General features: G+C 38.5%; 1 protein-coding gene across 1 annotated transcript in view; it reads right to left on the bottom strand.

The window, feature by feature from the left end:
• Window positions 1–25,034, bottom strand: part of HTR3B (5-hydroxytryptamine receptor 3B) — a 66,828-nt gene that overhangs the window by 28,815 nt on the left and 12,979 nt on the right. The window contains 1 exon segment of the mRNA XM_053924454.1: window positions 22,036–22,196. Coding sequence (XP_053780429.1) covers window positions 22,036–22,196 — 161 coding nt within the window.

The following is a 25,034-nucleotide window of genomic DNA, read 5'->3' as shown; positions in this document are numbered from 1 at the left end:
TGTCTCTGGTTATATTTTCTTTGCTTGTTTGTTTTATTGATTAGGTTCCACTTATAGGTGAGATCATAAAATAATCTTGAGGACTTCTGATCAAGATGGTGGTGTAAGCAGACATGGCTCACCTCTTCACACATCCACATCAAAATTACAACTAAAATATAGAATAGCCATCACTCAGAACCATCAAAAATCAAGTTGACTGAAAGTCTGACAAGTACAGAGTTAAAGAAACCACACCCATCCAGACTGCTAGGAGGTGCACAGACAGGAATGGGCTAGTCCCATACCCATGTGTAGTGTATAAAAATTTGGGAGGGATATCTTGGGAGCCTCACACCAGGGTCCCCAGCCCAGGGCTCCAGTGCTAGGAAGATAAGTCCTCACAAGTTCTGGCTGCAAAAACCAGCAGGGATTGAGTCAGTGGAAGAAACCTCTAGAGTCCCAAGCCATTCCTCTTAAAGAACACACACATGGACTGCCCTACTCAGACTCACTCCCTCTGAGCCTCAACACTGTGGCAGCACCTTGTAAGGCACCAGTGGCATACAGGGAGGAACTGAAGTGTCTGTCATCAAGGTGAGTAAAGGCCATTGCCCTTTGCTAAACCCAATCTCCACAGATCCAGCAAGCTGGTGCCATATTTGACACTCCATCAACCTGGCTAACACTGTTTGACCCACCTTGGAGATACCCAAAGACTCTGCCCCACCCAACTTACAGGCCAACTGAAGCTTCTTTTCCATATGAATGGCTGGTCTTGGCTCATGCTTCACAACTTCCCAAATCCTACCAAACAAGCAGCAACTGGCCTCAGTGAGCCCCAGGACTGGAATTAGAAGCAGCCAGTCTGGATTCACAACTTCGCTTCACCTGGGAATCTCCAAGCCCAGCACAAGTAGCAGCCATCTCAGATTGCTTTATAGCTCAGGCAGGGTATCCCTAGGCAAAACACAAGTAGGAGCTGACCTTGGCCTGCATCTCTCGGGAAACCCCATGGCCAGCACACCCAGTGATGGCTAAAGATCAGGTCAGAGCGCCACTACTCTGCCACTACACAGCTTATCCTCCACGGTGGGTGGAGGTTGGTGGTTGGTGATAACAGCCAATCCTCGCACAGATGACTAGCCTGGGTAAATCCCTTCCATTGATCTGCCAACAGCAACCAGGGCTAAACTACAAAAGGAGGGTGTTCTCAGCTCACACAAAGGGTGCACATTGAGTACCCAGCTTGGGTGATAGAGGAAGCTGTGCCACTGGACGCTACAGGACATTGTACTACATTAGGCCACACTACCAAGACACGGAGTCAAAGCAACTCTACCTAATACATACAAACAAATACAGGGAGGCTGTCAAAATGAGGAGACAAAGAAACATGGTCCAAATGAAAGAACACATCAAAACTCCAGAAAAAGAGCTACATGAAATGGAGATAAGCAATCTATGAGAGGCAGAGTTCAAAACACTGGTTATAAGGATGCTCAAGGAATTTAGTAAGGACCTCAGCAGCATAAAAAACATCCAGTCAGAAACGAAGGATACATTAATTGAAATAAAGAACAATTTACAGGGAAACAACAGTAGAGTGGATGAAGCCAAGAATCAAATCAATGATTTGGAACATAAGGAAGCAAAAAACAATGATGCAGAACAACAAGAATAAAAAAAGAATACAAAAAAGGAGGATAGTATAGCAACCTCTGGGACAACTTCAAGAGGTCCAACACTTGCATCATAGGCATGCTAGAAGGAGAAGAGGAAGACCAAGAAATCGGAAATCTATTTGAGAAAATAATGAAAGAAAACTTCCCTAATTTGGTGAAGGAAATAGACATGCAAGTCCAGTAAGCACAGAGAGTCCCAAACAGGATGATACAAAGAGTCCCACACCACCACACATCATAATTAAAATGCCAAACTTTAAAATAAAGAGAGAATCTTAAAAGCAGCAAGAGAAAAGGAGTAAGTTACCTACAGAGGAGTTACCATAAGACTTGGTTGAGTTGATATCTGAAAAGAAACTTTCCAGGCTAGAAGGGATTGGAAAGAAATATTCAAAGTCACAAAGTAGGTACCTACTGCCAAGATTGCCCTACCCAAAAAAGGTATCATTTAGAATGGAAGGGCAGATAAAGAGCATACCAGACAAAGAAAAACCAAAGGAGTTCATCATGACCAAATCACCATTTATTTATTTTTATTTAATCTTTATTGTATTTTTTCCATTACCATTTAGTTCCCTTATACTGCCCTCCCCCAAGAAATCACCACACTTTTGTCCATACCCATGAGTCTTTTTTCCTTTTTGCTCAATTTCTCCACCCTCTAACCCCCCTACCCCAATTGCTGTCATCTGTTCTCCATCTAGGAGTCTGTCTCTGTTCTTGTTAGTTCAGTTTGTTCATAAGATTCCACATGTCAGTGAAATCTTATGGTGTTTGTCTTTCTCTGACTGGATTATTTCACTTAGCGTAATTTTCTTCAGGTCCATCCATACTGTCACAAAGGGTAAACTTTTCTTCTTTTTTATGGCAGAGTAGTATTCCATTGCATAAATATCCCATTGTTGTTTTATCCACTCATCTACTGATGGATATTTGGGATGCTTCCATATCTTGGTGATTGTAAATAATGCTGCAATGAACATAGGTGTGCTTATGTTCTTTTTATTAGTATTTTGGTTTCCTTTGGATATATTCCAGAAGTGAGATGGCTGGATCAAAAGGCAAATACATTTTTCTTTTTTGGAATTTTTACAAAAATGCATTTATTTATTTATTTATTTTTATTTCATTTTTAAAGTATATTTTATTGATTATGCTATTACAGTTTTCCCAATTTTTCCTCCTTTATTCCCCCTCTGACCTGCATCCCCCAACCCTCCAGCATTCCCTACCTTTAGTTCATGTTCATGGTTTGTGCATGTAAGTTCTTTAAATTATCTGTTTCCTATACAATTTTTGGCCTCTCCCCATCTATTTTATGTCTACCAATTATGCTTCTTAGTCCCTGTACCTCTTCCCCCCATTCTTCTGCTCTCCCTTCCCACTGAAAAGTCTCCATATGATCTCCATTTCTCTGGTTGGGCTGTTGTTCTAGTTGTTTGCTTAGTTTTTGTTTTTGTTTGTTAGGTTCAGTTGATGATAGTTACGAGTTTCACTGTTCATAGTTTTTGATCTTCAATTTCTTAGATAAGTCCCTCTAACATTTCATATAATAAGGGCTTGGTGATGATGAACTCCTTTGACTTGACCTTATCTGAGAAGCACTTTATCTGCCCTTCCATTCTAAATGATAGCTTTGCTGGATAGAGCAATCTTGGATGTAGGTCCTTGCTTTTCTTGACCGTTCTGGCCTGTAAGGTCTCTTTTGAGGAATCAGCTGACAGTCTTATGGGCACTTCTTTGTAAGTAACTCTCTCTTTTTCTCTTACTGCTTTTAAGATTCTCTCTTTATCTTTAATCTTGGGTAACTTAATGATGATGTGCCTTGGTGTGTTCCTCTTTGGGTCCAACTTCCTTGGGACTCTCTGAGCTTCCTGGACTTCCTGGAAGTCTATTTCGTCTGCCAGATTGGGGAAGTTTTTCTTCATTATTTGTTCAAATAAGTTTTCAATTTCTTGCTGTTGTTCTTCTCCTTCTGGCACCCCTATAATTCAGGTATTGGAACATTTCAGGTTGCCCCAGGGTTTGCTAAGCCTCTCCTAATTTTTTTTTCCTCTCCTCATTTTTTTGAATTCTTGTTTCTTCATTCTGTTCCAGTTGGATGTTTATTTCTTCCTTTTGTTCCACATCATTGATTTGAGTCCTGGTTTCCTTCTTGTCACTGTTGGTTCCCTGAATATTTTGCTTTATTTCACTTTGGGTATCCTTCATCTGTTCTTTCATTTTTCAACCAAGCTCAATCAGTTCTGTGAGCATTTTGATTACCAGGGCTTTGAACTCTCCATTGGATAGGTTGGCCATCTCCTCATCATTTAGCTCTCTTTTTGGAGTTTTGCGGTGTTCTTTCATTTGGGCCATATTTCTTTGTCTCAGCACACCTGTTAAGTTGTAAGGGGGCAGGGCCTTAGGTACTCACCAGGTACCTAAGGGCAACCCTCCTTGCAGTGCTGTAGTGCTGCCTGTAGAGGATAGGCCAGAGAGGGAACAGTGTGGCTGGTCTGTTGGGCTCTAGCCCCACTTTCCAATAAACTGTTGTGTGAGACTGGGGGTTTATCCCACCATGGCAACCCCCGCCATTGTCCACAGTCAGCTCTGAGTCTAGTTTCCCATTCAGCCAGCCCCACCTGTACGGTCTGCCACCTTGCCCCAGATTCTCTCCGTCGGCCCATCTTACTGGTCTGGGTGGTCAGGTTGACTGTTTCTTTAATTTCCTGGTTGTTGGAGTTCCATGCAGTTTGGTTTTCTGGCACTTCTGGTTGTTTATTGATTTTAGATTTCTTGTTATCCTCCTTGTGGTTGTGCGAGGAAGCAAAGGGTTTCCACCCATGCCTCCATCTTGACCAGAACTCAGCAGATCCATTTTTAATTTTTTGAGGTATCTCCATACTACTTTCCACAGTGGCTGCACCAGTCTACATTCCTACCAAAAATGCAAAAGTGATCTCCTTTCTCCACATTCTTGCCAGCACTGGTTGTTTGTTGATTTATTGATGACAGCCATTCTGGTAGGTGTGAGATGATGTCTTATTGTGGTTTTAATTTGCATTTCTCTGATGATTAGTGACATTGAACATCTTTTCATATGTCTATTGGTCATCTGTATGTCCTCTTTGGGGAAGTCTCTATTCAGGTCCTTTGCCCATTTTTTAATTGGATTGTTTGGTTTTTGGTGCTGAGTTTTATAAGTACTTTATAAATTTTGGATATTAACCCCTTATCGGAATTATCAGTGAATATGTTTTCCCATTCTGTGGGTTGTCTTTTTATTTTATTGATGATTTCCTTTGCTGTGCAAAACTTTTTAGTTTGATGTAGACCCATTTGTTTATTTTTTTTCTTTTGTTTCCCTTGCCTGGGGAGATATTTGTGATAAAATATTGCTGTGAGCAATGTCTGAGATTTTGTTTCCTATGTTTGCTCCTAGGATTTTGTGGTTTTGGGTCTAGCATTTAAGTCTTTAATCCATTTTAAATTTATTCTTGTGTGTGGTGTATTCATTTTCCTGCACATATCTACCAATTTTCCCAACACCATTTATTGGACTAAAACTACTTTTAGCCCATTTTATGTGCTTGCTTCCTGTCTAACATTAATTGACTACAAAGGTGTGGGTTTATTTCTGAGCTCTCTACTCTGTTCCATTGATCTATGTGTCTGTTTTTAGGCCAGTACCAGGCTGTTTTGATTACCATGGCTTTGTAGTGTAGTTTGATATTAACTACTGTGATTCCTTCAATTTTGTTCCTGTTTCCCAGGATTACTATTGCTATGTGGGACCTTTTGTGGTTCCATGTGAATTTTTAGACTTCCAGCCAAGATGGAGGCATAGGTATATATACTTTGCCTCCTTGCACAACCAAAAGAAGGAGAATAACAAATTTAAAAACAAAAGATAACCAGAACTGCCAGATGATCGTAGTGTATGGAAGTCTGACACCAAGGAGTTAAAGAAACATTCATTGAGACTGTTAGGAGGGGGACAGATGGGCAGCCTGGGTGGAGAGGACTTGTGGCAAGGCAGCGGCTGAGGACTGGTCTGGGGTAGGGTGCGAGGAGGCAGCTGGCAGACCAAGTAGTCCTACATTTGCGTGCGAGTAAACCAGGAGGAAAAACTGGGGAGTAAGACAGACTGTGCAACCCAGGTTTCCAGCACAGGAAATTAAGCCTCAAAACCTCTGACTGAAAAAACCTGTGGGGGTTAAGGCCAGAGGAGAAACTCCCAGCCCCACTGGAGAGTTTGTTGGAGAAACCCACAGGGTCCTAGAACATACACAAACACACCCACCTGGGAATAAGCACAACAAGGGCCCAATTTGCTTGAGGGTAGCAAGGGAAGTGACTGAAAGCCGGACGAGGAACCTCTGGGACAACTTTAAACATTCCAACATTGGAATCAAAGAGGTGCCAGAAGGAGATGAGGAAGAGCAAGAAATTGAAAACTTATTTGAAAACATAATGAAGGAGAACTTCCCCAATCTGGCAAAGAAAATAGACTTCCAGGAAGTCCAGGAAGCTCAGAAAGTCCCAAAGAAGTTGGACTCAAGGAAGCACACACCAAGGCACATCATAATTACATTAGCCAAGGTTAAAGATAAGGAGAGCATCTTAAAACCAGCAAGAGAAAAGGAGACAGTTGCCTATAAAGGAGTTCCCATAAGTCTAGCAGCTGATTTCTCAGAAGAAACTTTGCAGGCAAGAAGGTGCTGAAAAGAAGTATGCAAAGTCATGAAAGGCAAGGACCTCCATCCAAGATTACTGTATCCAGCAAAGCTATCATTTAGAATGGAAGGGCAGATAAAGTGCTTTTCAGATAAGGTGAAGTTAAAGGATTTCATCATCACCAAGCCCTTATTATCAGAATATGAAGAGTAAAATGAACAAACTCACAACTATCAACAACTAAACCCAAACAGCAAACAACTAGAACAGGAAGAGAATCACAGAAACGGAGATCATATGGAGGGTTATCAGTGAGGAGGGAGATGGGAGAGAATGGGGAAATGGTACAGGGAATAAGAAGCATAAATGGTAGATAGAAAATAGACTGGAGGAGGATAAGAAAAGTACAGGAAATGGAGAAGTCAAAGAAGTTATAGATATGACCCATGGACATGAACTAAGAGTGGGAGTGGGGTTGCAGGGTGGAGTGGAATAAAGGGGAGAAATAAATGGGATAACTGTAATAGCATAACCAATAAAATATATTTAAAAAATAAAAGAATTGAAACATTTCTTCTGGTGCTATGAAATATGTCTTTGGAATCTGGATAAGAATTGTGTTGAATCTATAGATTGCTTTTGGTAATATGGATATTTTAATGATGTTAATGTTTCCTATCCATTAACATGGTATGAGCTTCCAGTTTTTTGCATGTTCTTCAATTTCTTTCTTCACTGTCTTATAATTTTCAGTGTAAAGGTCTTTTACATCCTTCGTTAGGTTTTTTCCTATGTATTTTATTCTTTTTGAAGCAATTTGAATGGGATTGTTTTCTTCATTTCCCATTCTGGTAGTTCATTATTGGCATATAAAAATGCTAACATTTTCTAGATAATAATTTTGTATCCCCTTATGTTGCTGAACTCATTTATTAGTTTAGTTTTTTCTTGGTGGACTCTTTGGGGTTCTCTGTGTACTGTATCATGTTATCTGCATATAAAGACTGTTTTACTTCTTACTTTCCAATTTGGATGCCTTTTAATTCTTCTTTTCTGATTGCTGTGGCTAGGACTTCCAGTACTACGTTGAATAAGAGAGGTAAAAGCAGATATTCCTGTCTTGTTCCCGATATTAAGGGAAATGCTGCCCACTGAATATGATGCTGGCAGTAGGTTTGTCATATATCACCTTTACTATGTTTACATATGTTCCCTCTATTCCCACTTTGCTGAGAGTTTGATCATAAATCAGTGCTGGATTTTATCAAAAGCTTTTTAAGCATCTATTGATATAATTATGTGGTTTTCATCCTTAATTTTTTTGTAGTGAATCAGATTTATTGATTTGCGAATGTTGTAACAACCTTTCATTCCTGGAATGAATCCCACTTGATCATGGTGTGTTATATATTTTTTTAAAATATATTTTATTGACTATGCTATCAAAGTTGTCCCATTTCCTCCCCTTCACTCCCCTCCACCCTGCACACCCTCTCCCACCCACATTCCCCACCTTTAGCTCATGCCCATGGGTCTTACATATAAGTTCTTTGGCTTCTACATTTCCTACACTATTCTTACCCTCTCCCTGTCTATTTTCTACCTATCGTTTATGCTACTTATTCCCTGTACCTTTCCCTCTCTCCCCCTCCCCTTCCCCTGTTGATACCCTCCATATGATCTCCATTTCTGTGATTCTGTTCCTGTTCTAGTTGTTTGCTTAGTTTGCTTTTGTTTTTGTTTTTGTTTTAGGTGTGGTTGTTACTAACTGTGAGTTTGCAATTATTTTACTGTTTATACTTTTTATCTCCTTTTCTTAGATAAATCCCTTTAACATTTCATATAATAAGGGCTTGGTGATGATGAACTCCTTTAACTTGACCTTATCTGAGAAGCACTTTATCTTCCCTTCCATTCTAAATGATAGCTTTGCTGGATACAGTAATCTTGGATGGAGGTCCTTGCCTTTCTTGACTTCCAATACTCCTTTCCAGCCCCTTCTTGCCTGTAAGGTCTCTTTTGAGGAATCAGCTGACAGTCTTATGGGAACTCCTTTGTAGGTAATTGTCTCCTTTTCTCTTGTTGCTGGTAAGATTCACTCCTTATCTTTAACCTTGGCTAATGTAATTATGATGTGCTTTGATGTGTGCTTCCTTGAGTCCAACCTCTTTGGGACTTTCTGAGCTTCCTGGACTTCCTGGAAGTCTATTTCCTTTGCCAGATTGGGGAAGTTCTTGCATCATTATTTTTTCAAATAAGCTTTCAATTTTTTGTTCTTCCTCTTCCCCTTCTGGTACCTCTATAATTTGGATGTTGGCACATTTAAAGATGTCCTGGAGGTTCCTAAGCCTCTCCTCATTTTTTTTGAATTCTTGTTTCTTCATTCTTTTCTGGTTGGATGTTTCTTTCTTCCTTCTGGTCCACACCATTGATTTGAGTCCCAGTTTCCTTCGCATCACTATTGGTTCCCTGTACATTTTCCTTTATTTCACTTAGCATAGCCTTCATTTTTTCTTCTAATTTGTGCCCAAATTCAACCAATTGTGTGAGCATCCTTATTACCAGTGTTTTGAACTGTGCATCTGATAGGTTGGCTATCTCTTCATCACTTAGTTGTATTTTTTCTGGAGCTTTGGTCTGTTCTTTAATTTGGGCTTTTTTTTTTTTTTTTTGTCTTGGCGTGCCTGTTATGTAAAGGGTCGGAGCCTTAGGTATTCACCCATACAGGGCAACCCATGTTGCTGTGCTGTGATGTTGTATGTGGGACGGGGTCGGAGAGGGAACAATGGTGCTTGCTCTGCTCTCTGCCAGCTTTCAGTCACTTTCCCCACTACCCATAAGCAAAGTGGGCCCTTTTGGTGCTGATTCCCATGTGGGTGGGTTTGTGTACATTCTAGAACCCTGTGGGTCTCTCCAACGAACTCTCCTGTGAGGCTGGGAGTTTCTCCGGCTGCCTCCTCAACCCCCAATGGGTTTTCATCAGAGGTTTGAGGCTTTATTTCCCTGCACTGGAGCCCTGGGGTTGCACAGTCTGTTTCACTCCCCCTTTGTTCCTCCCTGTTTTTCTGCACGTGAATGTGGGGCCACTGAGTCTGCCAGCCACTGCCTCTTGGGATCCGTCAGCTGCTTCTTGCTGGCCAGCCGCCATCTTGCCCGTCCCAGTCCTCCGTCCCTTGCCGCAAGTCCTCTCTGCTTGGCTGCCCATCTCCGCCCCTCCTACCGGTCTGGATGAATGTGTCTTCTTTAATTCCTTGTTTGTTGGACTTCCATACACTTCAATTTTCTGTGAGTTCTGGTTGTTTTTTGTTTTTAAATTGTTGTTGTCCTTCTTTTGGTTGTGCGAGGAGGCACAGTGTGTCTACCTACACCTCCATCTTGGCCGGAAGTCCGATGTGTGTGATATTTTTGAGATGTTGCTGTATTCAGTTTGCTAACATTGTGTTGAGGATTTTAGCATCTGTGTTTGTCAGGGATATTTGCCTATAATTTTCTTTCTTTGTAGTGTCTTTATCTGGTTTTGGAATTAGGATAATGCTGGTCTTGTAAAATGAGTTTGGGAGGCTTCCTTCCTTTTGAATTTAATGAAATAGTTTGAGAAGGAGAGGTGTTAGTCCAACCTCAGAATGTTTGGTAAAATTTACCTGTGAAGCCATCTGGTCCAGGGCATTTGTTTTTGGTAGTTTTTTAAATTACTGCTTCTATTTCTCTATGGGTAACCTTTCTATTCAGATTCTCCAATTCTTCTTGATTTCATTTTGGAAGATTATATGTTTCCAGGAATTTATTTATCCATTTCATCCAGGTTGTCCAGTTTGTTGGTGTATAATTTTTCATAATATTTTCTTACAAACCTTTGAATTTCCTTGGTGTCAGTTGTTATTGCTCCTGTTTCATTTCTGATTTTATTTATTTGGGTTCTTTCTCTTTTTTTGCTTGATGAGTCTGGTTAAAAGTTTGTCAATCTTGTTTATCTTTTCAAAGAACAAGCTCTTGGGATTCATTGATTTTTCTATCATTTTTAAGACTCTATTTCATTTATTTCTGCTTTGATCTTTATTATTTCATTTCTTCTACTTACTTTGGGCTTTGTTTGTTGTTCTTTTTCAAGTTCCGTTAAGCGTAAAATGTAAAGTGTTGTTCTTTTTGAAGTTAGTTGTTTATTTGAGCTTTTTCTTGTTTCTTGAGAAAGGCCTGTAATTCTATGAATTTCCCTCTTAGGTTGGCTTTCCCAGTGTCCCACACATTTTGGATTGCTGTGTCCTCATTTTCATTTGTTACAAGGTATCTTTTGATTTCTTTGTTGATCTTACTGTTGTCCCATTCATAGTTTAATAACAGGTTATTTAGCTTCCATGTCTTTGTGTGCTTTTCAGTGTTCTTTTTGTGATTGATTTCTAGCTTCATAGTGTTGCCATCAGAGAAGATGCTTGATATGATTTCAATCTTCTTACATTTGTTGAGACTTATTTTGTGTCCTAGCATATGGTCTATCCTAGAAAATGTTTATGTGCTCTTGATAAGTATGTGTATTTTGCTGCCTTGGGTGAAATGCTCTGAAGATATCAATTAAATCCATTTGATCTAGTCTGCCCTTTAAGGCTGCTGTCTCCTTGTTTTTCTGCCTGCAAGATGTATCCATTGAAGTCAATGGGATGTTAAAATCCATGATTATGACTGTATTTCTGTTCATCTCTTTTTTTTATGCTCTTCAAGATTTGCTTTACATATTTAGGTGCCCCTATGTTGGGTGCATAAATGTTTACTAGGGTTAGTTGGATTGTTCCCTTTATCATTATGTAGTGTTCTTCTTGGTGTCTTACTATATAGCCTTGGTTTTAAAGTCTATTTTGTCAGATATAAGTACTGCTACCCCCCCTTTTTTTTTCTTTTCCATTTGCATGAAATGTCTTCTTTCTAACACTTTACTTTTAGTCTGTGTGTATCTTTTCATCTGAGAATGGTCTCTTGGAGACAGTATACATAGGTCTTGTTTCCTTATCCATTCAGAGACCTTGTATCTTTTGGTTGGAGCATTTAAACCATTTATATTTAAAGTAATTGTTGATAGATGCATATGTAGTGCTATTTTATTGTTAGACTCTTTTCTTCATGTTTGTTCTTCTTTCTCTTCCTTCCTTCCTTCCCTTCCTCCTTCCCTCCCTCCCTCCTTCCTTCCCTTCTTTCTCTTTCTTTCTTCTTTCTTTCTTTCTTTCTTTCTTTCTTTCTTTCTTTCTTTCTTTCTTTCTTTCTTTCTTTCTTTCTTTCTCTCTCTCTCTCTCTCTCTCTCTCTCTCTCTCTCTCTCTCTCTCTCTCTTTCTTTCTTTCTTTCTTTCTTTCTTTCTTTCTTCTTTTGTTTATCCTCCCCCCCACCTTCCTCCTCCTCCCCTTTCTTCTTCTTGCAAGCCCTTTTACATTTGTTGCAATACTGGTTTCGTGTTAACAAGCTCCTTTAGCTTTTTTCTCATCTGGGAAGCTTCTTATTTCTCCTTTGATTTCAAATGATAGCTTTGCTGGGTAAAGTCGCCTTGGTTGTAGGTCCTTCCTTTTCATCACCTTGAATATTTCATGCCATTCCCTTCTGGCCTGAAATGTTTCTGTTGAGTAATCAGATGCCAGTCTAATTGGTGCTTCCTTGTATGTAACTACCTGCTTTTCTCTTGCAGCTTTTAGGATTCTTTCCTTGTCTTTAAGCTTTGTCATTTTAATTATGATGTGTCCCAGCATAGGCCTCATTGGGTCCAACTTGTTTGGGACTCTCTGAGCTCCCCGGACATGTGTAACTTTTTCCTTAACCAGATTAAGGAAGTTTTTGGTCATTATTTCTTCAAATAGGTTTTTGACCCCTTGCTCACTTTCTTGTCCTTCTGGTATTTCCATAATGCAGATGTAGTTATGCTTCAGGTTGTCCAAAATGTTTCACAATTCTCCTCCTTTTTAAAAAATTCTTTTTTTCATTTTTCTGCTCTGCCTGGGTGTTTATTCCTACCTTGTTTTCCAAAACACTGATTCTATCTTGTGTTTCATGTAACCTACTTTTTATTCCTTCCAGTGTATTATTTATTTCAGATATTGCATTCTTTATTTCTGACTGGTCATTTTTTATGGTTTCTAGATCTTTTTTCATGTAGTTGAGTATCCTTATAATCATTATTCTAAACTCTCTATGTGATAAATTGCTTGTGTGCATTTCATCTAGTTTTTCTGGAGAATTCTCTTGTTCTTTCACTTGAGGTCTGTTTCTTTGTCTTCCCATTTTGGCTGCTTTGTATTTTCTGCCTCAGATGTTAAGCTAATCAGCCACTGACCTGCCCAGCTTTTAACCTAATCAGGCTGTAATCTGTAGTCTGGTTCTAGCACCACAGTGCGGGGCAGAGCAATTCCTGTGGGTGGTGCTATTGCTTCCTCTCAGGCTGATTCCATTTGGTGGGCAGTGCTGTACCTGAGCCAGATGGCTTCTGCTGTATGGGAAATGATTCAGAACAGGGATCCTGGTAGCTGTTCCTTCAGGTCTCTGCCCAGAGACACCGCTCCCTCTCCCCCCTCCACAGGCTCTCCTCAAGTGTCTTTATTCCAATCTGCCCTCCCTATGCTAGTGGCTACAAACAAAATTTTCTGTGTTGGCCCCTTAAGAGGCTCTCTGATTCTCCAGCCATCTCACCTTGGCAGACAGAAATGCTGCTGCTTTTCACAGCTGGATGTTATCTGGGTTCCTTTCCAGCTCTGGTGCTGCAGGCTGAGGAGCCCAGCTTGGATTTTAGACCCCACACTTCTCAGGGGGAACCCTGGACACTGAAATATCCCTCCAGGACTTCAGCAGCCACCCATGGGAGCCTAGCCAGCCATCTTGCACCTCCTCCACACTGACTACCAGTCATGTTGTGGTGAAGTGGTTTCTTCTGTCTGTCCTTGGTTGTAAGGCTTCTCTCCAGCTAGTGTTCAGTTCATTATTCTGGATTATTTCTCTACAATTTAGTTGTAATTCCAGATTGGTCCTGGGAGGAGGTTAGTGTAGCTTCCACTTACTCCTCCACCATCCCAAACCATTTTTATGTGAAATGTTAAAGAGAATTATTTAAGAAAAAGAAGATCAAAACTATGAACAATAAAGTGGCAAAAATACATAACTATCAACACATGAATCTAAAAAACAAACCAAGTGAACAAGAAGAAAGGGACAGAGTCATGGATACAGAGAGCATTTTGATGATTGCCAGATGGGAGAGGGCTATGTGGTAATGGGTGAAGAGGTGATCAAGAAGCACACATAGGTAGTTACAGAATATCCATGGGGATGGAAAGTACAGAATAGGAAATGGAGTAGCCAGAGAACTTACACACATGATCCATAGACATGAAGAATGGTGGAGGGATTGCCTGAGGGAGTGGGGGGGGTGCTCTGTAGAAGGGGGACAAAGGGGGACAAATCAGGACTATTGTAATAGCATAATCAGTAAAATATAATTTAAAAATAGTCTTGAAAGTACAACTACAAAGCAGAGAGGTGATTAACTGATTGCTAGTAGTTAAGGATTGGGAGGAGAAACGGTCATAGTTGGGAAGGAGCAATACCAGGAAGCCCTGTGGTGATGACCATATATCTTGACATGGTGGTGGTGGTGGTTACACAAAGCTACATATATGTAGCTTCTAAATTACATAGAAGCTCACACACAAATTTGAATACATGTAAAACTGAAGAAACCTGGATGATCTCTGTGGATTGCACCAATGTTATTTTTCTAGTATCGATGCTTTATTATATTAATGTAAGATGTTAATATTGCAAGGCATTGGGTGAAGGGTGCACAGAATCTCCCTGTAAATTTATTTATAACTTCCTGTAAATTTATAATTATTTGAAAATAAAAAGTTGGAAAAAATCAAGACCCAACTACATGCTGTCTCCAAGAAGTGAGTTCGAATGCACCACAGAAAGATTGAAAATAAAAGAATGGCAATATATATACCAAGCAAAAAAGTAGCATAAGAAAAACTTGAAGAAAAAGGAATATTACCAGAGATGAAGAAGGGCATTTCATAATGATAAAAGGATCTGTTCATCAAGAATACATGAAATCCTATATGGGTATACACCTAAGAATGGAGCTGAGAAATGGACAAACCACAGTTACAGCCTGGGATTTTAACACTTCTCACTATAAAATTGATGAAACAACAAAAAATATAAAAAGTTAGAGAAGATTTTAACAATACATCAAATTGAAATTTATAGAACAGCATATACTTTTATTCAGCATTGTACTGGAGGTTCAAGCCAGTGCAATAGGCAATAAAAGGAAATAAAGGTGAAGAATGGAAATAAAGATGTAAATCTATCTTTATTCACAGACAACATGATCTTCTACATAGAAAATCTGAAAGAATCTACAAAAAAAGCCCCTGAAACTAATAAGAGATGGTAGAATTCACAGGACCCAAGGCCGATATGTATAGGTCAATTGCATTTTTGTGTGCTAGCCACAAACAGGCATTCCATTTAAAATGCTGGTTATAATAGCATCAAATATGTGTAATGGTTAGTGATAAACTTAACAAAATATGTGTAAAACATTTTAAAATGCACAATATTACTATTACTAGATATTATAGAACTAAACAAATGGGCAGATGCACTGCATTCATGGATTGGAAGACTATTGACATGCCAATTCTCAAATTGATCTATAGATTTAGTGTAATCCCAATAGAAATTCCATCAGGTTTTTCCTACTAGAAATTGATAAATTGATTCCAAAGTTTATATATAAATTCAAAGGATCTAGAAGAGTCAAAAGAATTTTGAAACAAAAGAACAAGGTTAGAAGACACACTATCTAATTTCAAGACTTCCATAATACTATAGTAATTGAGACAGTGTACTGTGTAAGGAGAAACATTGAACTGTTGGATGGAATACAGTCCAGAAATAGACCCACAGTACATATAAACTCTTGCAACTCAGTAAGATAATAAACAACCCTATTTTTAAAATGGGTAAAAGATTTTAACAAATACTTTACTCCAAAAGACACACAAATGGCAAATTAGCTCACAAAAAGATGTTCAGTATCATTAGTCTGCAGTAAAATAAAAGTTAAAAAGCAAGTGAGCCACAATCACAAATCTGCTAGAATGGTTAAAATTTTTAAATATTGACAATATCAAGTGCTGGTGATCATGTGGAGGAACTGAAACTAACACATTGCAGGTGGAATTCAAAATGGTAAAGTCACTTTGGAAAACAGTTTTCAGTCCTTTATAAAGTTAAACATGCAACTCAGCAATCCCATACCTAAGTATTTATCCTAGAGAAGTGAAAACATGTACAAGTGTTTATAGTGGCTACATTCATAATAGACACAAAGTGAAAACATATCCAATAACTGACATCCAACCTACATATCCAACTACTGTTAAATACATAAACAAATCGTAGTACATTTTTGCGTGGAATACCACCATTGACGCATGCAACAACGCAACATGGATGGATCTCAACAGCATTAAGCTAAGTGAAAGAAGCCAAAACTAAGGGCAAAATACTATGATTTCCTTTATACAGCATTCTTGTAAGTCAAAATTATAGTAAGAAAAATAAGCTCAGTGGCTTCCAGGGACTGAGGATAGAAGGGAGACATTGGCTAAGAAAGAATTTCATTTTGTGTAATTTGTACCTCAATCTTAAAAATGTCTCAAAATTTTGTAAGATGCAGCAAAAGCAGTGCTTAGAGGGAAATTTACAACTTTATATGCTATAATTAGAAAAGAAAAGTTAAACAATAATGTAAGTTTCTACTCTAAAAAATACATAAAGAAGAAAAATTAAATGCAAAGTAAGAAAAGAAAAAATACAAGCAGATATCAATGAAATAAAAGAACAATAGAGAAAATTTTAAAATCAATATTTGATATTCTGGAAAAAATAAAGAAAATTGATAAACCTTGGCAATATTAACGAAGGGAAAATAATGGAATACACAAAGTACTGATATTAGAAATGTAAAAGATAATATCACTAGAAATCCCCTGGACACTAAAAGAATTTTAAAAAGCAATATTATGAACAAATACATTTAACAACTTGGTTGAAATATACAAATCCCTTGAAAAATACAAAACACCAAAGCTGAAACAAGAAGAAATAGAAAATTTGAACATTCCTATATGTTAATGAAATTGAATTTACATTTGAATACCTTCTCACAAAGAAAACTCCAGTCTCAGATGGTTTTACTGGTGAATTCTATCAAACATTAAGGAAGGAAAATATTTGCATTATACAACTTCTTCAGAAAATTTCTATTTGAAATTGAGGAACACTTTCAACTAATTTTGTAAGGTCAACACAACTCTGATATGAAAACCAAACATACTTTACAAGAAATGAAAACTGTAGCCCAAAACCCCTCATTAACATAAATGTAATCTATATCAAGTAGAGATTCAAATCTAGAAGTATATAAAAAGGATAATATATCAAGATCAAGTGAAGTTTATCCTAAGAATTCACAGGTAGTTTAACATTTGAAAATGAATCAGGAGAACCAAGATGGCGGTGTAGGTAGACACACTGCGCCTCCTCGCACAACCAGAACTGACAGAGTATCGAACAGCAAGGGGGACCAACACCAAGAAAATAGAAAATAAACATTCATCCAGACTGGTAGGAGGGGCGGAGACGGGCACCGGGGTGGAGAGGACTCGCGTGGCTGTGGCAGGACTGAGACTGGCAGAGTGTGGGACAAATGGCGCAGGCAGTCCGAGCACTAGCAGACCCTGCGGCCCCACATCTGCGCAGATAAACCGAGAGGGCCGGACTCAGAGTGGCGGAGAGTGGGGCAGGCAGAGCAGCGGGTAGCACCCCGCGGCACTAAATTCGCCCACAGATAAACCTGACGAACGGCGGGCAACGAAGCAGACCGTGCAACCCGGGGCTCCAGCTCCGGGAAAGAAAGCCTCAAACCTCTGATTGAAAGCGCCCCTGGGGGTTGGGGTGGCAGCAGGAGAGACTCCCAGCCTCACAGAAGAGGTTGTTGGAGAGACCCACAGGGGCCTAGAGTGTGCACAGGCCCACCCACTCGGGAACCAGCACCAGAGGGGCCCAGTTTGATTGTGGGTAGCGGAGTGAAGGATTGAAATCCGGAGGAGAGTGAGACGGGCGCCATTGCTCCCACTCGGCCCCTCCCCCTCGTACAGCGTCACAGCTCAGCGACCAGCGTTACCCCGCCCTGGTGAACACCTAAGGCTCCGCCCCTTAAAGTACCAGAAGAGCCAAGACAAACAACAAAAAAAAAAATGGCCCAAATGACAGAACACTTCAAAGCTCCAGAAAAAATACAACTAAGCGAGGAAGAGATAGCCAACCTATCGGATGCACAGTTCAAAGCACTGGTTATCAATATGCTCACAGACTTGGTTGAATCTATTCGAAAAACAGATGAAAAAATGAAGCCTATGCTAAGAGAAACAAAGGAAAATGTATAGGGAACCAATAGTGATGAGAAGGAAACTGGGACTCAAATCAATGGTGTGGACCAGAAGGAAGAAACAAACATCCAACCAGAAAAGAATGAAGAAACAAGAACTTGGAAAAATGAGGAGAGGCTTAGGAACCTCCCGGACGCCTTGAAACGTTCCCACATCCGAATTATAGGGGTGCCAGAAGGAGAAGAGGAAGAACAAAAAATTGAAAACTCATTTGAACAAATAATGAAGGAGAACTTCCCTAATCTGGCAAAGGAAATAGACTTCCGGGAAGTCCAGGAAGCTCAGAGAGTCCCAAAGAAGCTGGACTCAAGGAGGAACACACCAAGGCACATCATAATTACATTACCCAAGATTAAACGCAAGGACCTACATCCAAGATTACTGTATCCAGCAAAGCTATCACTTAGAATGGAAGGGAAGATAAAGTGCTTCTCAGATAAGGTCAAGTTAAAGAAGCTCATCATCACCAAGCCCTTATTATATGAAATGTTAAAGGGAGTTACCTAAGAAAAAGAAGATCAAAAATTGGAACAGTAAAAATGACAGCAAACTCACAATTATTAACGGCCACACATAAAACAAAAACGAGAGCAAACTAGGCAAACAACTAGAACATGAGGGTTGTCATTAAGGGAGTGGGAGGGGGAGAGAGGGGGAAAGGTACAGAGAATAAGTAGCATAGATGATAGGTGGAAAATAGACAGGGGGAGGGTAAAAATAGTGTAGGAAATGTAGAAGCCAAAGAACTTATAAGTATGACCTATGGACATGAACTGTAGGGGGGGAATGTGGGAGGGAGGGGGGTGGGCAGGATGGAGTGGAGTGGGGGGGGAAATGGGACAACTGTAATAGCATAATCAATAAATATATTTTAAAAAAAAGAAAATGAATCAAAATAATTTACTCTATCAACTGCATAAACAGAAAGAAATCAAATGATCATCCAAATAGATTTTTAAAAATCTGATGTAATTCAACATGCATTCATAATTTAAAATAAACTCTCATTATACAAATAAATAGGAGAAAACTTCCTCAACCTGATAAAGACCATCTTAAAAAAAAAACCAACAGCTAGCATCATACTTGATGGTGAAAGATTTTCCTGAAAGAATAGGAACGAACAACAATAGTAGCTCTCACTACTTGTATTGACATTGTAGGACAGATCTTAAGCAATACAATACGACAAAAACAATAAATAAATAAAGGGCATAAAGATTGGAAATGAAGAAGTAAAAGTATTTGCAAATGACATGATTGTGTATGTAGACAATATTAATCTACAAAAAAACTACTAGAATGAATAAGTGAATTTACTAAGGCTGCAAGATCACAGCATCAATATACAAAATTAATCATATTTCTCTATAATAACAACAAACAACTAGAAAATAAAAAATTAAGTAAAAATTTTAAAGTGATATTTATAGTAACATCTAAAATACTTTGAGATAAACTTAATAGGAATATGTGTAAAACTTCTACATTAACGTTATAAAACACTACTGAAGGCCCAAATAAATGGAGACACACACCATGTTCAAGAACTAAAAAACTCAATATTGTTAAGATGTCAATCTCCCCCAAAATATCTCTGTAGATCTCACAACATTCAAAACAAACTCTAAGCAGTTTTTTTAAAAAATAGAAATGGATTGCAGCTCTCTCCTCTCTCTCTCTCTCTCTCTCTCTCTGTCACATGCTCATACCTTTCCCTCTTTACTTCCCCAGGCTCATTCTCTTCTGAGGAGCCATTTTTTCTTCTAAGCTCCAAGGGCCCTTCTTTTGCCTCTGTAACTCATTTCTTAAGTCCACACAGCCCAACTGGCTCACCTTTATTACCTCTCTGTGACTTTCTAAATAAACTTTCTCTTATAAAAAAATAAATAAAAAAGATAAAAATAGAAATAGACAAGATGATCATAAAACTTATGAAGAAATACTAAGGTCATAAAAAGCCCAACTATCCTAAAAATGAAGAACAAAATCCAAGAATTTATACTGCCTGATTTCAAGAGAAATAAACCAACACTTATCAGTTAGTTTAATTTTCAACCAAGGCACCAAAGCAATCCAATGGAAAGAGAAAAGCCTTTTCAAAAAAAAATTAACAAACAAAAATCCCAGTCCCCCCACAAAAACAACAACAAAAACCTTGACCCATACCTCATACCATCACAAAAATTAATTCAGAATAGATCATAGAATTAAATCTAAGGAACTAAAACTACAAATCTTCTGACAGAAAATACTGGAAAATATTTTTGTGAACTTGGAATAGCAAAGGTTTCTTAGTACCCAGAAAGCACTAACTATAAATGAAGAATGGATAAAAATGGACTTCACTAAATTTAAAACTTTCTGATTATCATAAGCCCCATTAAGACATGAGCAGACAAGCTACAGACTGGGAGTAAACATTCACAATACATATCTGACAAAAGACTTGTATATAAGTAACCAGTAAATCTATGTAAGTCTATATAAATCTTTTATAATCTATAAAAAGACCAACAGCCAAATTAACAAAAAAAGGAAAATACTTAAATAGTTACTTCACAAAGAAGCTATGTAAGTAGCCAATAGGCACATAACAAAGGGCTCCAAACCATTAGCCATCAGGGAAGTGTGAAGCAAAGCCACAATAATATACCACTGCACCCTTACCAGAATGGCTAAAAGTTACAAGTCTGAGAATATCAAATGCTGACGAGGATGTGGTGCAGTGGAGCAGTGGGAACTCACATAGATGGCTGGTGGGAGTGCAAAATTACAACCACTGGGTAAACCAGTCTGGCAGTTTCTCAGTTATTCCACTTCTAGGTTTTACCTAAGAAAAATGAAAACACATGTACACAAAAGACTTGGACAGGAATATCCACACCAGCTTTATTAATAATATCCTAAAACTGGAAACAACCCAAATGCTCATCAACAGGAGAATGGACAAAGAAATCATGATATGGCCATAGCCAAATACTACTTATCAGTAAAAAAGAAAAACTACTGACACACTCAACAACATGAGTGAACCTTAGAAACATTATACTGAACAAAAAATCCAGACACCATAGAGGACGTACAATAAAATTTCATTCATATAATGTTCTAGAAATGGCAAAAATAATCTATGATATAAGAAATCAGGACAGTGGCTATATCTATGGATGGAGGGGGTGGGATTGACTGGGAAGGAGATGAGGATTCCTACTAGGGTGATGCAAATGTTTGATATATTGATAGAAATGGGTTATCTGTGTGTACACACTTATGAAACCTTATTTATACATTTCAATATATGTACCATATACCTCAATTAGAAAAAAACAGTTTTCAGAAGTAAATAGAAACTTAATCATTAAACTACTTTAACCAAACAAGTTCAGCAAAGTCTGCTTATAAGAGAAATCAATGTATGGTGCCAAATGAGTACTGGACTTATGGTGGGGAGAACATTTTATAAGGTATACAAATGCCTAATCACTATGTTGTACACTTGAAACTAGTATAATATTGTATGTCAACTGTATTGAAAAATAAATTAAAATAAGAGAAGTCAAAATAAATCTGGGACATATTATTGGTGTTGAAGACTTTGTAATTAAGAAAAAGGAGAAAGAGGAAGTAGGGATAGTCATCAGGGCCATTATTTATTGAGGGCTTACTAAGACCTCTGCTAACTGCTTCGCATGAATGTTTCTCATTTAATTTCCACAACAACCTATTTTTTCAGATACAGTAGGAAAAATATGCTTTGGTAAACACATGTTCCCTCTCACTATCCTTAGCAAAAACTTAGGTATAAGGCCCTTTATAAACTCAATACCATGGCACTTTTTTCTCTTTAAATTTTTAGGCAAGAAGTGGCAGATGTTTTCTTAAATCTACTACCACTAAGAAATGTGAACCATAGGGAAAAAATGACTATTACCTTTTTTTTTTGTTTCAGTAATAATCATAAAATATGCACCAGATATATGACTAGAATTCTTGAAACATTTTAATTCTGTGAAATTTATATTACTAGACTGTGTGCCCCTCACAATATAAATTGGGGACTAGAAAGCATGATTTGCCTAATAAATTTTCTACCTCCTGCTCACTGCTAAAATGAGCCTAGTACAACTCCCCTACCATCTCAATTAGAATCTGAAGAGGAAAACTACTCCTAAGCTCCTATGTAACAGCAGATAGTGTTAATAAAGGGTAAGATGGTCCCTACCACAACCAGTACAGCATGGAGAGCTATGTCCAGGTGTACAGTGGTGGCCTCTGTCCAGTTGTGAACTGGCCTCACTTCCTTGTGATATTTCTGTAATAGCTGCTTGATGAGATGATACAGAGCAGAATTCCTGAGATGAGGTGTATCTGTGGCTAGGATTCCTGGAAAAGGAAGCTATCGTTGTGAAGATGAAAATAAGAGGAACTTAGCATCTTTAGGAGATTTCAGACTATTCCAGACTTGGTGGCTTACTCCAATTTGCTTAAGTTCACAGCTAGCTGGTAGGGTTTTTGGCAGTTTTAAATAACTGATGTAGATAAACTGATGGCCCAAGTGCCCAAAAGAGCAATCTCATTGCAAAGATAAATAAATTAACCCCATCTCCAAGGATGCCAAACTACTCCCATAATTTCATTCTTGCAGCAACCATGCATCTTGAGGACAGAATCCTTTCTTTGTTCCTGTATCGCCTTCTCCTGGTACATGGAGAAACCTTCCTATCCACTTACCCAAACTTAACTTTCCCATTGAATTTTTCTTTTGATTTTACATTTGTAATTCAACAGTTAAATAGAAAACCCAGGCAAAAACATGGACAAACCAATGAAAGCAAAGATCTTTGTGGATTTCTAAATAATGGGGTTAATGAGATTCCAATTCTTACTTTTCTCCTAAAAAAAAAAAAATCAATTTTCTCACTTGGTATGTCTTTAAATAAAGTGCACTTGTCAGAAAATGAGATCTTCATTTTGGGAAAATTCTCTTTGGTTCCAGGGAACAACCATTTCCTGTGATCCAGGAATCTTGATTTGTAGAGGAGCAGTGATGGGTATTGAGGGAGGGGAGGCTAGGGGAAAAGAAGCAAGAGAAATGAGCATCAACAATTGGAAGTGACAAATTTGTGAGGGTTTTGTCTGAATTGCAAAAAGATATTTTGTTCACAAGCTTTGCCAGCCCTTGGGGAATTCGAAGCTTCACTAAGTCATTGGACTGAAGCAAATTGCACACCTCCTGCCACAGTGCATGAGTGAAATCTGTCTGTGGTGTCCTGTGCGTGAATTCATTGGGGCTCTCGGTGATTTTGATGGTTATTTTGATGAGCTGCTGAAGGTATGCAGGATTCTGTATAGCAGGAAACTGTAAATGAGATATCTTCTCCCTCTGCGACAATCCTGTTTATACCCATTTCTTTATGAATGATGTCATGTCACTTGCTGCCACAGGCAGCAATTTTTATGATTTATCAATGTCATTGTGACCAAAATGCTAACAACAATGCTGGAGTAGCAATTCCAGACTCATTGTGAGCAGTGGAATATTCACTTTCATTACCATCAGAACTGGGAGCTTAATGAGAATATTAACTTCCTAACTGTTCACCCAAGAAGATGCCTAAAGTGGCATCAGCTATTCAGGCTTGCGAGATTAAGGTGGACAGCTTGAATCAGGCATCATTTTTAGGGTGTTTTGTGAACTGTGATTTGTCGGGAAATGTGCTGTGAATCTCTCTACCTGCGATCACTTCTTGCTGGCATACCCCAGGGGTGAGAAGTCAGAAGCACAAAGCAAAGCTTGTCTGGTGCTTTCTCTGCAACTTGCTTTGGGCAACTTTGCTTTTACTTTGCTTGGAAGCTCCCAATTCAAGTCCCAGTTGGGGAAATACTGAAACTGCATGTTTCAATGCCAGAAACTGCCTCAGACAGAGTTAAAACATAATTCTGAGAAATGAACCTGTGTTCCCTATATCCTCTGCTCATAAAGACTCAGATTCCCCTCTACTATCTTTTCTAGGAAACAATCGATAGGTCCCCTATGGAAACACATATTTCCTAGAACATGTCAAGGTCTTTGGGTAAACAGAGAAAGTTCTGGAAGCTAGAACTAGGAACAAAAGAAAAGCAAGCAATGATAGGAGAAAATAAGAGACAAAAGGAAGTAGGCTTAAGTTCAACTATAAGGGGAAAGAGTTCTTTGTTTAAAATGGGAAGAAATAATAAATTACATTTCTACTATGAATGCAAATTTGCCTGAAGAGGAAGATCTATTACAGGAGAGAGATTAAGGATTTAAGTGACCATTAATTAGCAGTAAATTATGCCCCTTGAAAGCTAATGTGACATTCACACAAGCAGTAAATGACTCACAGTTAAGTGATGTTTCAACAGACACTGATGGAAGCTATCAACAGATTCAGGGAACATTCCTCACTAGCTCTGCCCCCTAATAATCAGCTTCAAATAATTCACTTGTAAGATTTCTGGAAAGTGGAATGTGTTAGGACTTGAGATATGAATCACTTTTAGGTGAAGAGAGATTTTTTTAAAAAGATAAGAATGAAATAGAATTATTCCTTGTTTTCCTTATTTAAATGAGTTTCTCTTCACACACCCATCTTAAAATGTTCTGAGCACTTTGATTAAAAGAGCTCTTCTGGCTTCAGTGAGTATACTATCTTTAGGATTATGAGAGTTATACATACATCTAAGAGGTTACAAAGAAATACAGGTTTAGGCATGTGGTACTACTGGTTGAAAACCTGCCTCATGTCAGGCAATAGGCTAAAAACCCTTTACATGAATTAACTCATTTAACTTTGACAACAGCCTATGAGATAGACATTCTACAGTCCTATGAGTCACTATTATTGCAGGTGAAGGACTATAGGCTTAATGAGGTTAATACCACCTAAGATCATACAGCTTGTAAGTAAAGAGGCTGGAATTTAAACACGAGTGATCTGTGACCTGGCTCCCTGAAAATATTAGGAACAGCAGCGAGTAACCTTTCAAAAGGAAGATTGACACATCGCATGCTGTACATTATTGGGCAGAAATAGCTCATTGTTATTTTCTGTCTATGTGTGTTTTCAGGTCAATAATAAGCATATGTTATATTTGTATTGCACCTTAAAATTTCACCACGCTTATCTGATCTTCCTAAGTGTACAAAATAGCTAACTTACAGGGAAACTGAATCTCTAAGAGATTAATGGACTTGCC

This window comes from Desmodus rotundus, chromosome 5 (genome assembly GCF_022682495.2).
Source record: "Desmodus rotundus isolate HL8 chromosome 5, HLdesRot8A.1, whole genome shotgun sequence".
NCBI lineage: Eukaryota > Metazoa > Chordata > Mammalia > Chiroptera > Phyllostomidae > Desmodus > Desmodus rotundus.
This window is presented reverse-complemented; position numbering and strand designations above follow the sequence as displayed.